We start from the raw sequence: 15,138 nt of genomic DNA, 5'->3' as shown, positions 1-15,138 counted from the left end.
CTTACTTTATTCCACACACAAATTTAAACAATTAAAAAAACTTAAATATAATATCATTAATCAGTAAATCATTCAAATTATAAAAATTGTTTGATTCATATAGAAAGTAGTAAGGAGGAATTTTTTTAATACCCAAAACAAAGGCTTTCTTTTTCTCTTTTTAAACACAGTTGTTAATATAAAATATTTATTAATTTTATCGATAATTAAGACTTATTGAAAATTTGCTTAGTTTTTCTTTCTTAATTAAATTTTTTTTATTCATAATATTTAAGTATGATGGTTTCCTTAAGAGATTTAAGTCAAGTTTCATTTAAACGATTGACATATTAATACACAGATACTTTAAAAGATCTAATAAGTTCAAATCACTATATATTGTTCCAATTAATCTTCATATTACACATAATTTAAGTATATTAATTTTGTTACAAAAGAAAAAATTTAGTTACGAGTTACATAGATATTAATCACATAAGTAATTTAAGATATAGTAAATTTTCATTTATATATAGGAGTTTTCTTTTTCTTTCTCTGACTAGCTCAGAACTTGGTGCGAGTGGTAGGCTTCAATTTTCATCTAAGCAACGCTTACCAACGTATTATTGATGGTAATTTCGCCACACTGCCACAGTAATCATAATTTTCAGCACATTAATTATTTTCACAACCTACATAATCCATTTGAACCATAGAATTGGTGGTGAAGGTTGAGGTAAAATAGATAGAATCTTATATTTATATTTAAATTTTGGTATTCTCATTATAATTTTGATGAATAAAAGAAAATATATTTTTATTATTTTTACATATAATCTAGATAGCATGCACAATATTAGGTGTTTTGAATTAAATCATTTATATTACACTTTAATACCATCTTAGAATGTTGATTATAAATTTAACTCAATTTTACATAATTAGTTTATATGATGAAAGTTGTATCGAGACATGACAACTAAACTCGCACATCTAGGTATGCATCTAACTCCAACCAAATATTAATGAGAAAATTGACTTTGATTGAATACAAGTTCATATATGAGTTTTTTCAATATTGAGAAATCAAGTTCAAATATTTATATCCTCGTTTCACTTCTATTCTTATATATATATATATAAATAACAGAATGGGTATAGGAATAGAAGTGAAACGAGAATATAAATATATATATATATATATATATATATATGTGTGTGTGTTTTTATATAAAAATTAAAGTTAAGATTTTTTTTTTATAAATATTAAAACTATAAATTTATTATTTTAAAAGTTAAATAATTGAAATTATAACAATAATTATTGTTATAATATAATTATTAACTTAAAATTTAATTTAATTTTTAATGTATAAGTAAATTAAAAATATAAAAAAATATATACCTGAATTTACTTGAATTTGACAAAATTAAATAATTTTTTTAAAAAAATATAAACGTATATCTTTAAAACTCAAACTTAAATTTGCCCCTTCTTTTATGGTGGTAGAGATGGGGAGAACAAAATTGAGTTCTAACCTAACTCATTGTTATTACTAATTGTCTCTCATGTATAAATCTTTTATTTATCCATTTATAGTCAACATGTGATTTCAGTCTTTTCCAACAGTGAAAATATTTTCGGTTCCACAAAATGATGCAAAAATTTACATTAGTGGGATTTTAAGGTTAAAAAGTGAATTTGGTACACGTAGATATGCCACCATATTGTGTCACCCAACAATCGCTAGCCTTGGTAATAAACTAGTAATTAATTTGATGGTTCTTTCATTCAACAGTCATTTCCTTGTCGATATATTATTGAACAAAATTGACTATTATGTGATCAAGTTATATGATGTTTTTAATTTTTATCACATTGAGAGTGATAATTTACATATTGGGATGACAATTTTCTTTGTCATGTGAGAGTTTTGTGAAAACGACCCATTTAAGAATGAAGGTTTTTTTTTAATATTTTTTTTATTGAAACTAGGCATGACAATCTAACCCGTCCCCGTGGATTTACCTATCCGAACCCACCCCAATTTGTATGAGGAAAACTCGTGTTTATTAGGTTCGGGTTCGGGTTCAAGTTTTTCCCGATTGATAAAATTGGGGGCAGGGGCGGGGACGAGGATATTAATACCCGTCCCGCCCCCTGTCCCCGCCCTGCTTAATAATATAATTAAAATTTTATTTTTATATATATACAAACCAAAATTAGAAATATTTATATGTAATTTTTTTTTTACTTTTTTTTTTTAATTTTTTTAAATTTATTTATATAAAAAAAGGTAGGAGCGGGGTGAGGAAACCTGAACCCAGCTGGAGACGGGGATGAGTATCTAGATTTTACCTCCAACGAGTATCAGGGCGAGGGCGGTTTAAATCTACGGGGACAGGGGCGTGGAACGTAAAACCCGTCTCCACTCCGCTCCGTTGCCATGCCTAATTGGAGCAAGAATGAGAATAAAAAAATTCATAGATTAAGATAAGGACGAGAATCATTCTCTTCATGTAAGGTTTTATTGGCAAAAACCATAGTAAGGATTAATGATTAACACAAAAATAATGGGTTTGACACATATTTTATCTACACTCACGAAAATGTCTTAATAAATGTATTTACTATCAACATCGTAAATTAATTAATACGAAATTATTAATCAAACTTAGTATAAAGTTGTGTTAAATATTAAAAATAAAATTTAATAGCTTATAATAGTTTTATTTAATTCTACCACAACTTTAAATAATAAAATTTCTCGTGAGTAAAAGATAATTTGAGGATGTGTCTAATTTTAAATTGGACAATATTTTGTAAGTTGTTGAAATTAATTTTTAAAAAAATTCAAAATTAAATAAATAAATAATAAGTTGAGGTTGGTTACCTTTTCTTTTTACCAAGGATATTTCAATTCGATAGTTAAAAATAAAGGAGTTGTTTGACATTCTCGTTTTAAATTTTAATTTTTGATGATAATGAATATTTGTGGTTAAAATATGGTTGCTTAATATTTAAGAAATGTTTTATATGAAAATATTTACAAAATAAAGACAAATAAAAATAAATAAAAAGGAGTCATTTTTAATATTTTTCAACAAAATGAAAACATGATAACATGAATTATAATTATAAAACAATTTGTTTTTACCATTTTTGTTTCAAATCTCAATTATTTCATTGTCATTTTACTAGTATTGTCACCACCATTTTCACAAATATCAACATTGTCATTATTATTGTCGCTCTACTACCTCCACCATTACTATTGTCATGTGGTGGTGACAATGATAGTAGTAGTAAAGACAACAACAACAATGATGGTGATTATGGTTGTAACATCCCATTTTTTTTTTAAAAATAAATAATAAATAAATTAGAATAATTAGGATATTATAAGAGAAATATTTTGTTAATAAAAAAAGAAAGATATATAAGATTTTGGGCTAGACTTTGAACCTATTTCAGAGGCTAATTAAAAAGAAAAAAAAATGGAAGGGATTAGGTTAATGATCACGTCTTTTGAATCCTAGAACACTCGTATGAGGAAACCTAGAGGAGACAATCAGGGAAGACACTAATTAACAATTGGAGCTACAAGAAACACATTGTTTTGCTCTGGGTAGGGGTGAGTGAGATTGTTGGATCCATTGGTCATATATGAGAGATAAGGGTAGAGAGACAATTCCTAAGTCTTGTAGGTTGTTGAATTTGATCTATGTGAAATGCTTATGAATGAATTGATGTTTGATTCTCTTATGTTATATGAATTCAAGTGCTAATTGACATTGGATTGAGTTGTTGGTATAAATTGATGTATTTGTAAATTAGGTTATATTGTGTATGTACTCGAGAAGTTTGATGGATTGAATGAGTTGCATGATTTAAGAGTATATTATTGTTATTTGAGTGTGGATAATTTAGTTGATTGATTGAATGATGAATCGAAGTAAAAGGATGTGTATGAATATATTGGGAGTTAAGATTTATGTATGATTTGAGAGTAATTTGGTGTAGTTTTTTTAATTATGAAAATTCTGATATGAACATATCTTAGTATTTAAGAGGCGAAGTGGAAGAGAGTTGTGAGAAGAAGAATACAATCGTGAGGGTTCAATTTGTCTACTTTTAAATATTAAGGTAAGGGGAGGAGACCTTTATCTTTTTAAAATTTTATATGCTATTATGTTGTTTATTTTAAGTTCTATTTATGTGTATTTACTTAGTGAGGTGTCCCTAACCTCATTTACTTACTTAATCTATGATACTTTTTACTCTAAATAATTAATAAGGTGTTGTTAGTCTATGTTATTTAATTATTTTATGATGTTTATAACTATTATTTACTAGATTAAGATTCTTTAATACATCTCATTCCTATAAATTATTTTTAAAATATTAAAATTTATCTAGCTTAATTATTTTTATAATAGTTCTAACTATAATCTAGTTTTGTTTTAATTTTTCCAAAGCTCATCTTATCGTTTTTTTGTCATACATTATAAAGATAAATGTTACTTTATGGTCATAAAAATGAAAGTTTGAATTACTTTGTAATTGGAGGTATCACCTTGGGAATTTAAATGAGTGAAGGACTTAAGGTGAAATAATCTTTTTGTTATTTGTTATCATAATGTTCATTTATCTTAATTAGTCACTACAAGAATAATTTAATTTTTTATTATAAAAAAACTAATATATCCGCTTAATGTTGGTTAAAAATATTTCTATGTATTTTTTTAATTATTGATATTTATTGGATAATTATTCTCACTCCTTTTTTTTGTTTAAAAAATTGAATTAATTATAATATAAAATAGATGGATCTGTCAATCATATCATGCCTTTTCAATACTGTTATCACAGTTATTTTTTCGGGTACAAGTTGGCGTGTAAACGCAACTGCAAATGTCGTTACATTTTAGAGCATAAGAGTATCTTCATTTATATTTTCACCAACCCAGCAAATCCCTATTATTATAGATGGTCAAATAGTAGTTACTTTCTATCTACCCCTAGACAATTATGCTAACCCAATAGTAAATCTATATCAACATAATATGTAAGTATTGTAATAGAAGTAGAGAATATATATATATATATAGTATGTAATTAGGTATGTTGTTGTAAATATTTTAGAATGGTATGTGATATAAATATGAGTTGCTATATGTATATAAGTTCACAAAATCTTCTTTATCTTTATAAAAAATATTATTAATTTTATAATTGCATTAATAATTTATAATAAATACATATTTAGTATTAAATTTAAAGACTATAAACCATATACAAGCTAAAATATTAATTATAATATAATTTATATATCTAAAAATATTTCTTTATTATAAATTTTAACAGATTTATCTTATATCACACACAAATATTCTAAGCAAAAATACTAGTTTCACTTTTAACTATTGTTTTTGCTTGTGCATAAAAAAAACACTTAGTTTCTTTTATTTCTTTTCTATTTCCTATTTTAGATGCGTAAAAAAACTTGTTTATTGCATTGATTAAATGTTTATTATATATACTAAAAATTATAATAAATTATATATATAAATATTTTATTTGAATTTATAAATTATATCTAAAATTTGTATAAATAGATGTTTTAAATATGTAAATTAAATTTTGACTTTATTTATACTATTAATAAAAGGGATATGTAATAGTCGTGACACACTACGTGAGAGAGATTTAGAGATTTGTACAGATATGAGACTGTATAATTAATTAGGAATTAAAGGAATTAATTAGTACTATATATACTAACAAGATGCATCTATTTTTTAATAGTTCATCACTTAAGAATTTCATGGTCAAACATGCTTGACTTGGAGCAATTTAGGGATGATGACCTTTTAGAAAGTTTCCCAAAAAGCGTGTGAGTGAGAATAAAACATACTAAAAAATCATGTGTTGATTTGTGATGATAGTCATTGATCCTAAAAATAGTTAGATATCTCATAAAGTGCTATCCATAAAGAATTCTGACCAAAGAATGGTCTTGAATAATGAAGAGTCGTAGAGTTGAGTCGTTAATATGTCAATTCTGAGGGGTGTTATAAGATATCCCTTTTTGGTATACATAAGTTTTAGACTAATTTATCCTTATAATTACCTTTAAATTGGCTTTCTTTTATTTATTCTTTCTTTTATTTTTACTTGATTATGACATTTAGCAAATCTCTCACACTTTAAATAACCACTCATTATTTTTCCTTTCTTTCTTTTTTTTTTATAAAAAAAAAATAGAGGCACAAACTACCAAAAAATGAAGAATCACCAAAAAAAGAAGAAGCACAAAGTGATTATTTTTTGACAATTGATAAATAATTTATATTGTGTCACAAGATTATTTTTAATTATTGATGATTTATTTTTAAAATATTAAAATTTATTTTATAAATAAATATGATAAATAAAAATTAAATTAAATAATAAGTTAAAAGAATTCCCAAAACTTCTTATGTTTAAAAAAAAAGTATAAAAATACGCTCACTATAGAAAATATTTTATAAGTATTTTCATTGTCTCGTAAAATAAACATTTAGATTTAATTATAAAGGTTGATTGATAAGAAGAATAACTTAATTATTTGCATAGCTAGAGCACAATGAGGTGGTGATTTTTTGTGTGTAGACCCACTATACTTCTTTGCTCCTTTGTAAAGGTGGTAGTAAATCAAACCAACTAAAAAATAGTTTGAAACTCAATTTGATATTTAGTTCATTAAACTTGATTTATGAAACAAATAAGTTGAACTTGAACTAAAAAATGAGTTTGATAAATAAGCAGAACTTAAGTTGTATATAGTTCAACTTATTTGATTCATGAATCAACTCAATATATAAATATATAATTTATATAATTAATTTTCTATTTAATTCTAACTTATTAAAATTTAAAAGAACCTTAAAAACATAGTCATGAGTTAATAATAATATATAAGAAGGAGACATCTTTAAGCTTCGTAGTTATGGATAGAATTTTCTAATACTTTTTGTAAGGTGAAGTAGTTTTTATTTATACAAATCTTGATTTTAATTATATTTTTTAGGATCAAACCTTGTAACGTATAAAAATTAATAGAAGATGTATTTTGTCTTTTCAAAAAACTTAAACAATCATTTTTATCTAAAAATCTATTAATAAATTGAAAATGTATCAAATTGAAAAAAATTTGACTCTTGATTCATGTGATTTGAATTAAGGAATTGAACTAAACTACTAGTAAGCTTAAATTAAGTTGAATTTGAATTGGAAAAAAAGTTTATGTTATACTCAAGTCAAGCCACAAGTTGAACCAAATATTATAGAATTGAACTAAATTGGATGAAACTTAACTCATTTCTAACCCTACTCTCTTAACTTGATGTTTTGTACATATGATATTGTTTTAAAGAAAAATATTAAGTGAAATTCTCCCTAAACACTCTTTTATTAATGTTTTTATTCATTATCAATGAAAAATTATGTTTTAATAAATTTTACTAATAAATTAAAAGAGACATTAATTAAGATGTGATATCTTCAAAATTTATGATTTCCTTAATTAAAAGTTATTAAACTAGAATGGATCTATCTGAATAAAGAAAATTGAAGAATGTCCAATTTAATAAATGTGAATAATCAATTAAAATGTGATCCGTTCGCTCTTGATAGTTTCCGTTATTTAAAGAGTGTCCAATTTTAAATATGAACCTTACGCTCTTCACAGTTTCAGTTATTTAACTAACTATAGCTATTAGGTTTCTAGCTTTTCTCTCTCAATTTCATCATTACTATTTTAACATGTTTCTTTCTTTTATCCTCTCTCTCTAATCATTTTTATGTTTTAAACTCTTACTATTTAAAAAAAATTCACTAAATAATTTAAAATTATAATTATCTAAAAATATCTTTTTTTTTTCTATAATTATTATTATCTAAACTATTTTAACAGCAAGTTATTTGTCCAAGTGAAATTGAATTTGAATCTTTTGTTACAAGAAGAAAATTAAGTAGTTAGATGTCTCAATAGAGATTAATTATTGATGATAAAGTTGGTTGATATTTTGCATTAGTAATATGTGATTATTCCAAATATATCAGCTACGTATTTTAACAATTAATTTATCAAACTTTTTAATTTACTAAATTAATTAATTAATTTCAACTTCTACACTAATTTTAATTTCGTAGCTAACTTACAAATCTTGATCTAATTTATAACCTAGTTCCGTGAAATGATTACACTAGGCGTATGAAGTTTAAAATTTAAATGCGTATAGTGTTCGAAATTTTTAATTTTCACGAGTCTCTAAAAATAGAATAATTTCCTTCATTTGAAGAGAACAAAACAGACAAAATAAAAGGCCCTTTGGCAGTGAGTTTGAATAAATCTTAAAGAATGCAAAATGTGTGTAACACGCGAAGTTGGTGTTCCACTTGTTGCGTGAATTTCGGGATCAAAACTCTACCAAATATATATTTATATACATATATTTAATAACATATTTATATTTAAATTTTGAGATAAAATAATGTGTTTTTAGTATTTTAAAAAATAAAAAATCTGATTTCTTATTTCAAGAAATCCAATTAAACTGAAACTAATTTATTCGTTATTGATCAAATTAGTTTGGTTTAGATTATTAAAAAAAATTATTAAATCTAATCTAAACCAAATCTATTAAAATTGATTGTTTCAAACTTTATTTTACTTTATATATAAAATAAAATAAAAATGTCTATCAGTTTTACTGCGTGACAATATATTTTGATTGAATTGAATTTATAAATGAAGGAAAAAGTATGATAATTAAACTAAATATATAATGAAGTAAAAAAGAAAGTAGAATGGAGTATCCCTTGGGACAAGCAACAAGTTAGGGAAGCAAGTTAAACATGTACTGAAATGGTTTTGTTTCATGGCCAATATATTAGCCCTTGAGAAAAGCATGCCAAGTCTCTAGTTCTGCTGAATCCACTGTCATATAGCAACAACCTCGCAGTTGTTAGATTCAAAAGGTGTGAGTGATGCTCTCAAACAACAACACATATCCATCTTGAAAAACCTCATCATGTCTTGGTTTAACACTTAAATTCACTACTCTTTTCTCAAAAGGAGTATTCTTATCTTCCAGAACCATATTTTATTAATTTACTCTATGATTTTCTAACCAGTGACCATAACTATATAGGTATGCATGTTGAGCTACCACTCTCTCTCCTTTTGATTAATTTTATCTCTAAAGTTTCATTCTTCCACCAACCACCATAATTGTAAAATACTGGGCCCAGATCCATCCATTACCATTACCAATAGTTTGATCAACCTTCCATTACTTTGTTCCACATTAAATTAATTCTATAAACTTGGTGCTGTTTCGTTATGATACGTGTGTCATCAAAATTTAATCAAATCTGACATGGGATTGTAATTAGCATCCTCTCCACTACCACTTTCGTTCACCCCAAACACAGTGCATGCACCTCAATTTGTGTCTCTGTACCATATTTTCCAAACCAACATTAAGCATTTTATTTATTATACATGTTAAAAAAGGGGTCTGAAGCCTTTGGTCTAGTGATTGTAAAGCATGTTCTAGGACATGGAATCAAGTGTCTACTTTCAAGATCAATTCCTATTATATTAAAATAATATTTAATTGACAGAAATTATGTCCTATAAGTACAAATTCATTTTTAATTATCAGTTTTATAAGTACAAATTCGTTTTTAATTATCAGTTTTAGAATACTATATGTATCACGTCTATTAAAAAAGAAAAGGGGGAAGGGGCAGTTCTGTTATGATGTCATGTGACCCCATAAACTTGTTAATGTAATCTTGGTACATCCTCTAGAGTAATATATATAGGTGTGGATATACTAACATTGGAGCAAGGTAGCAACTAATCAATTTCATTTTTGTTTGATTGCAGGAATTAATCACAATGGAAGAGGAGCAAAAACTGACAAATTTTGAGGGAAGTGAGACCAAACTTGAGTTGAGTGTGGATGAGGTGGTGGAAGGGTATGTGGGGTCATTGGGGTTCTCTCAGATGGTGCATGTGCTATTGGTGTCTTTGGCATGGATATTTGATGCTCAGAGTACTTTGGTGACAATCTTCAGTGATGCTCAACCACCTGCATGGAGGTGCAAAAATGGATTCTGTCAAAGTAACAACAGCACTGGCTCTGTCTGTGAGATGGTGCCTGGGACTTGGGAATGGATTGGTGGCCACACAAGTTCCATCATAGCTGAGTGGAATCTTATTTGTGATAGAAGGTTTCTGGCTGCTGCGCCTGCTTCTGTCTACTTCCTTGGTTCTCTCTTAGGTACATATTGCTTATTCTTTCGTTATAAAAACACGATTATTAATAGTTCAAATTTATGGAACCTCAAAATAATGAGTTTTACTAATCTCACTCATAAAATTATGAATTTCGCTAAATTTCAAGTAATGATAGATAGCAGGAATCATTATATATGGTTTATAATCATTATGGTTCCAAACAATCTTCATGTAACAAGTTACTGAATCTTATTAACTGCTTTTTTGTAAATTGAAAATCTTAGTTATATGTCATGTATAGTTGAGACCATACATACATATTAATCTTGGACCATGTAATAATTTTTTGGTTGAGTGTTGAATAGTATTTTAGGGATAATTATGTTTTTGTTATACTTCATGTACTTGTAAACCATGTGCAGTGTGCACCACTGGCCAGAAGATTTTCTTTCGTCAATCTGTTTTGACAGTACTAGTTTATACAAGGTGTTGCTTTCTCCCTTTTTTGGAACTCTTTTAATTTGTTCCAACTATAGCCATAATTAAATAAAAAACAGAACCATTCTTGTATGTGAAATTGTGTAAAATGAATTTCTTATGATTACGGCCTCGCAAATACTTATAGACAAATTTATTGTTGCATAAAAGTTGAGTTGTTGTATTTTAATGGATAGTTTATGTAATAAAGATCTTTAATAAATCCCAGTTCACAAAAAATGTTGTTTGCTAAAATATTTATGAATATTTTTGGTACTCAATGGTTTACACTTTACACTAAACTCCCATTAAAAAAATTCTACCTCATGCTGACTTTGACATGGAGATCAATTTTCTAATACTTTTTTCTTTCTTCTGTTTATGAATGAGAAGGAACTGATTTATTATCTTACTATATAATAAATTTGTCCGTAGAAAGTCACCTCTTAAGCTGTTATATTAATATAAATCTTTCCTGCCCCAGTGTCATTTTTTTGTAGTTTTCTTATAAAACATGAGCACTTAACTAATTTCCATGTTTGCAATATTTCTATAAAAAAGCAGCATCACAGTTGGTCTTTCACTTTTCTATCCATGTCCAGTACAAAGGCTATTGTTCTAGTCATTTTTATCTATGTACTACAAAATCATGGTACCATTTATCTCCCATAAACTAACCTTGGTGGTCCAATAAAAAGGCTAAGTGAAACAAGTCTCCATGACCATATATGTATCTGTAGAGAGAAAAAGTACATGTTAACTAAATGAGTAATACTCTATGCAGCAATAGTGTAAAAAAAAATTCACTCTATGTTATAAGATCTCAATCACTGTCTCAATTCTTGAGATGAGTTTATATTTTTGATAGACAACTTCACTTAATATCAATTAATTTTAAAATAAATCTAACATGATATTAGGACCTATGGTCCATCTTAGTAAATTGTCTATATTTGGGTTGGCTCGGTTGTCCCGCAAACATTTGTGGAGAAGGTACGAGTTTTAAGATGGAATCTAACAATGTTGTGCAATCTTTTACAAAAGTTATGTAAAATTTTAAACTCGTAGATTTTAAACACTTGTTGCGTGAATATTTGGTGCAGGGTCTGCTATGTATGGTCACCTGTCTGATTCATGGTTAGGCAGAAAAAGAACAGTGCAACTTTCATGCATCTTAACCTCCATCACAGCCTTTGCCACCTCTCTCTCCCCAAACATTTGGACCTATGCCTTCTTCCGTTTTGCCAATGGATTTGCAAGATCAGGAATCGGCATATGCTGCCTAGTCCTCACCACAGAATCAGTAGGTCGCAAGTGGCGTGGCCAAGTTGGCCAATATGGCTTCTTTTTCTTCACACTAGGCTTCCTCACACTCCCCCTTGTGGCCTATCCAACAAGAACATGTTGGAGGACCTTATACAAAGTCTTGTCACTCCTTCCACTAGCATATTCTCTCCTACTTCTCCCTTTGGTCTCAGAATCCCCACGTTGGCTCCTCATAAGAGGGAGATCCAAAGAAGCCCTTGAAGTCTTGGACAGGTTTGCTAGGCTTAATGGGAAGAAAAAACTCCCCAACAACCTCACCTTGATCAACCCTTGTGGATCAAGTTCTGCATCATGCAATGATAATACTACTACTAGTGAAGCAAGTCCTAACAACAAAGAGAATCTTTGGACCACAAAATGGGCAGCTATGAGAATGATCACTGTTATGCTATCTGGCTTTGGAGTTGGCTTTGTTTACTATGGTGTTCAACTCAATGTGGAAAACTTGAACTTCAACCTCTATGCCTCAGTTGCACTCAATGCAATAATGGAGATTCCTGCTGTGGTGATTGGTACCTTTCTCTTGGGGTTTACCAATAGACGTTTGTTGTTATCCGTGTCATCTTACATAGCTGCAGTGTCATCAATCATATGCACAGCTTTTTCACACAAATCAAAAGTGCATAATAATCACAAGAATGGTGGTAGTTGGGGGCAGTTGATTATTGAAGCAATTGGATTCATGGGGGCTTCCACAGCATTTGACATTTTGTACATATATTGTGTGGAACTTTTTCCTACCAATGTTAGGAACTTTGCTGTGTCAATGCTGAGACAGGCCATAATGTTGGGGGCCTCAGTGGCCCCTTTGCTGGTTGTGTTGGGCCGGTTGAGCCCATCTCTCTCTTTCCTAGTGTTTGGTGCCTTTGCTATTTCAAGTGGTGTCTTGAGCATTTGGCTACCTGAGACTAGAAATGCTCCTCTCTATGAAACCCTTAAGCAGCAAGAGGAGGAGGAGAACCACAATTGGGTCTCTCATGATGATTGTGCCCTTGAGATGGCAAAATAACTCAAAAGAGGGTGCTCATAGAAATAGTATTATACATAGATGTTCAACAAGATTTGACATTTTATCACGTCGTGTTATTCGTTAATACGATGTGATGTTTAAATTAATCGTGCTTTTGAATTTCTGTGGAAAATTATTTTATATCGACCATGTACACTAAATAAACTCTAATGGGAATAGGGTGGTTAGCGGTTCAAAATGGTTGGAGTAAGGGAGAACGAAAATCATTATGTTGGGATGACCACATGTTGTGTCCTAATGTAATAGGATCTGATTAGTAATGTATTTTCAAATGCCATAATTGTGAAGGGCATTGCTTACGAGACTAAAAAAAGTCATGCCTCAACTCACTTTGATGATGTTAATCGAGTGTTCTCAATAAGTCATGACAACTAATTGAAAAGGCATAGAAAAGGAAGAAAAATATGAAAATGTAATTATCACTGTGATTGTGTTTTAAAAAAAAAAACCAACAAGACAAATGTTCTTATAATAGAATCAAATCACAATATATCTCTGTAAAACTAGAAGATTATCTTTATGCATTTTTACCAAGCACACAAAAAGGCTGAATATCCAAAGGTTTTTAATACATTTCTGGCATTGTCTTCTTAGTGATGCACACAATCAATTCGTCTAACATGTTGATTAAAGGAAAAGAAAAGGGTAAAAAAAATATTTTAGCTTATTACATAGAAGTAGTGTAGGATTAGAAGAAATATATGACCAAGTATTGTATCACCTTAAACGAGGATAGTAATGATGTTGTTAACAAGTGGTGATATTTCTTTCACATTTAAAAATAAAAATAATACTCTTAAAAATTAAAAATATTTTTCCTTCTTAAAATTTAACTCAGACTTATAAAAAAAAGTCATAATAATTTAATAATTTTAATTATACAAAAAAATATATAAACATTTAAAAAAGAAAATTATTAAAATTATTTTTAATATTATAATTAATATTCTAAAGTGTACAGTAATTCTTCACCTTTTTTTAAAACTATATTAAAATAGGATTCTAGTTAGTTTGATGTTAGTAGGAGCATTGGGTAATTTTTGTTGGTTAAAAAACTGTTTAAAATTATATTCAATTAATACTAAAAAAACCCAAAGTTAATTGTATATTTCAAATGATTAAACTTTTTATAGTTTTAAATATAAATTTTTACATAATACAAAAAAATAGATATTGGAGAAGATCTAGATGTTATAAAATAAAAGAGAGAGAGAAAATGAAAGAGAGGGAAAAGATTAAGAAGAACACAAATTTTAAAAAATTTGTTATTAATAATTCATTTTGGTTCTTAAATGTTTTATTTTTGTTTCATTTAATCTCTAAATGTTTTATTTTTGTTCCATTTTAATCTCTAAATGTTTCATTTTTAACCCTACTAATGTGGACACAAGAATAAAAGATTTTAAGAAAAATATTTTTGTCAATCATTATCATTTTAGTCCCTCAAAGTCCCTAAAATTTTCATTTTGGTCCTTGCTAGCATAGACACTACATGATATGACACTAAATGTGCCACATCACCATCTGTAAAAAAAACATCAATAAGATTAAATAATGGTTGGACTAGATTGATAGAATGCAAATTCAAGGACTAATTTATATTTTGATTCTTTTATAGACTAACTTGTCAGTGTCTCACACTTTTAGAGACTAAAATAGTAGTTCACTCATTGAAATTTGTATGTTTTTCAAAATTAAGAGGCTTGTTGCAAGTTGTAAAAAGATTCAATTGAATATCCCCATGTTTGACACATTTTCTTTGAAAAAAATGTTGATAGTCATTATTAAATAAACAAGACATTTATATTATTCACAAATTTGAATTGAATACCACAAATTTTTCATATCAAAAGTCTTTTAAAACTTCAATATGGTACACTCATTATATATAATTTGAGAGATAATATGACTCCCACTAAAACATTAAGGTTGATTATCTACCGATTATTCAAGCTACATATAATCCAACTATAACCAAACACACTAATTTCATAGTTGTTTTCGATCATTAAGCCTTTTAGCTTGTTGGGT

General features: G+C 27.8%; 1 protein-coding gene across 2 annotated transcripts; it reads left to right on the top strand.

Moving 5' to 3' along the window:
* The first annotated feature begins 8,852 nt into the window (after nucleotides 1-8,852).
* Nucleotides 8,853-13,451, top strand: OCT1 (organic cation/carnitine transporter1). Of its 2 annotated transcripts, none has more exons than XM_083074413.1 (3): nucleotides 8,853-9,004; nucleotides 9,921-10,317; nucleotides 11,855-13,451. In XM_083074413.1, exons 2-3 carry the CDS (start codon nucleotides 9,933-9,935, stop codon nucleotides 13,084-13,086), a joined length of 1,617 nt encoding a protein of 538 aa, XP_082930539.1. In that variant the 5' UTR covers nucleotides 8,853-9,004; nucleotides 9,921-9,932; the 3' UTR covers nucleotides 13,087-13,451. The 2 variants fall into 2 exon arrangements, with proteins under 2 accessions (XP_082930539.1, XP_082930535.1); XM_083074409.1 differs by having other exon boundaries at nucleotides 8,854-9,177.
* The last annotated feature ends 1,687 nt before the right edge of the window (nucleotides 13,452-15,138 follow it).

This window comes from Cajanus cajan, chromosome 1 (genome assembly GCF_000230855.2).
Source record: "Cajanus cajan strain Asha chromosome 1, NIPB_CcT2T_4, whole genome shotgun sequence".
Taxonomy (NCBI): Eukaryota; Viridiplantae; Streptophyta; class Magnoliopsida; order Fabales; family Fabaceae; genus Cajanus; species Cajanus cajan.
The sequence above is the reverse complement of the archived record's forward strand: the minus strand, read 5'-3'. Positions and strand labels throughout refer to the sequence as shown.

What these genes read in the sequence shown, in the direction of transcription:
- OCT1 (XM_083074413.1), top strand. Translation starts at nt 9,933, where the DNA reads ATGGAAGAGGAGCAAAAACTGACAAATTTTGAGGGAAGTGAGACCAAA. An exon ending in CTTCCTTGGTTCTCTCTTAG is followed by an intron (nt 10,318 to 11,854) that starts GTACATATTGCT and finishes TATTTGGTGCAG; the next exon opens with GGTCTGCTATGTATGGTCAC.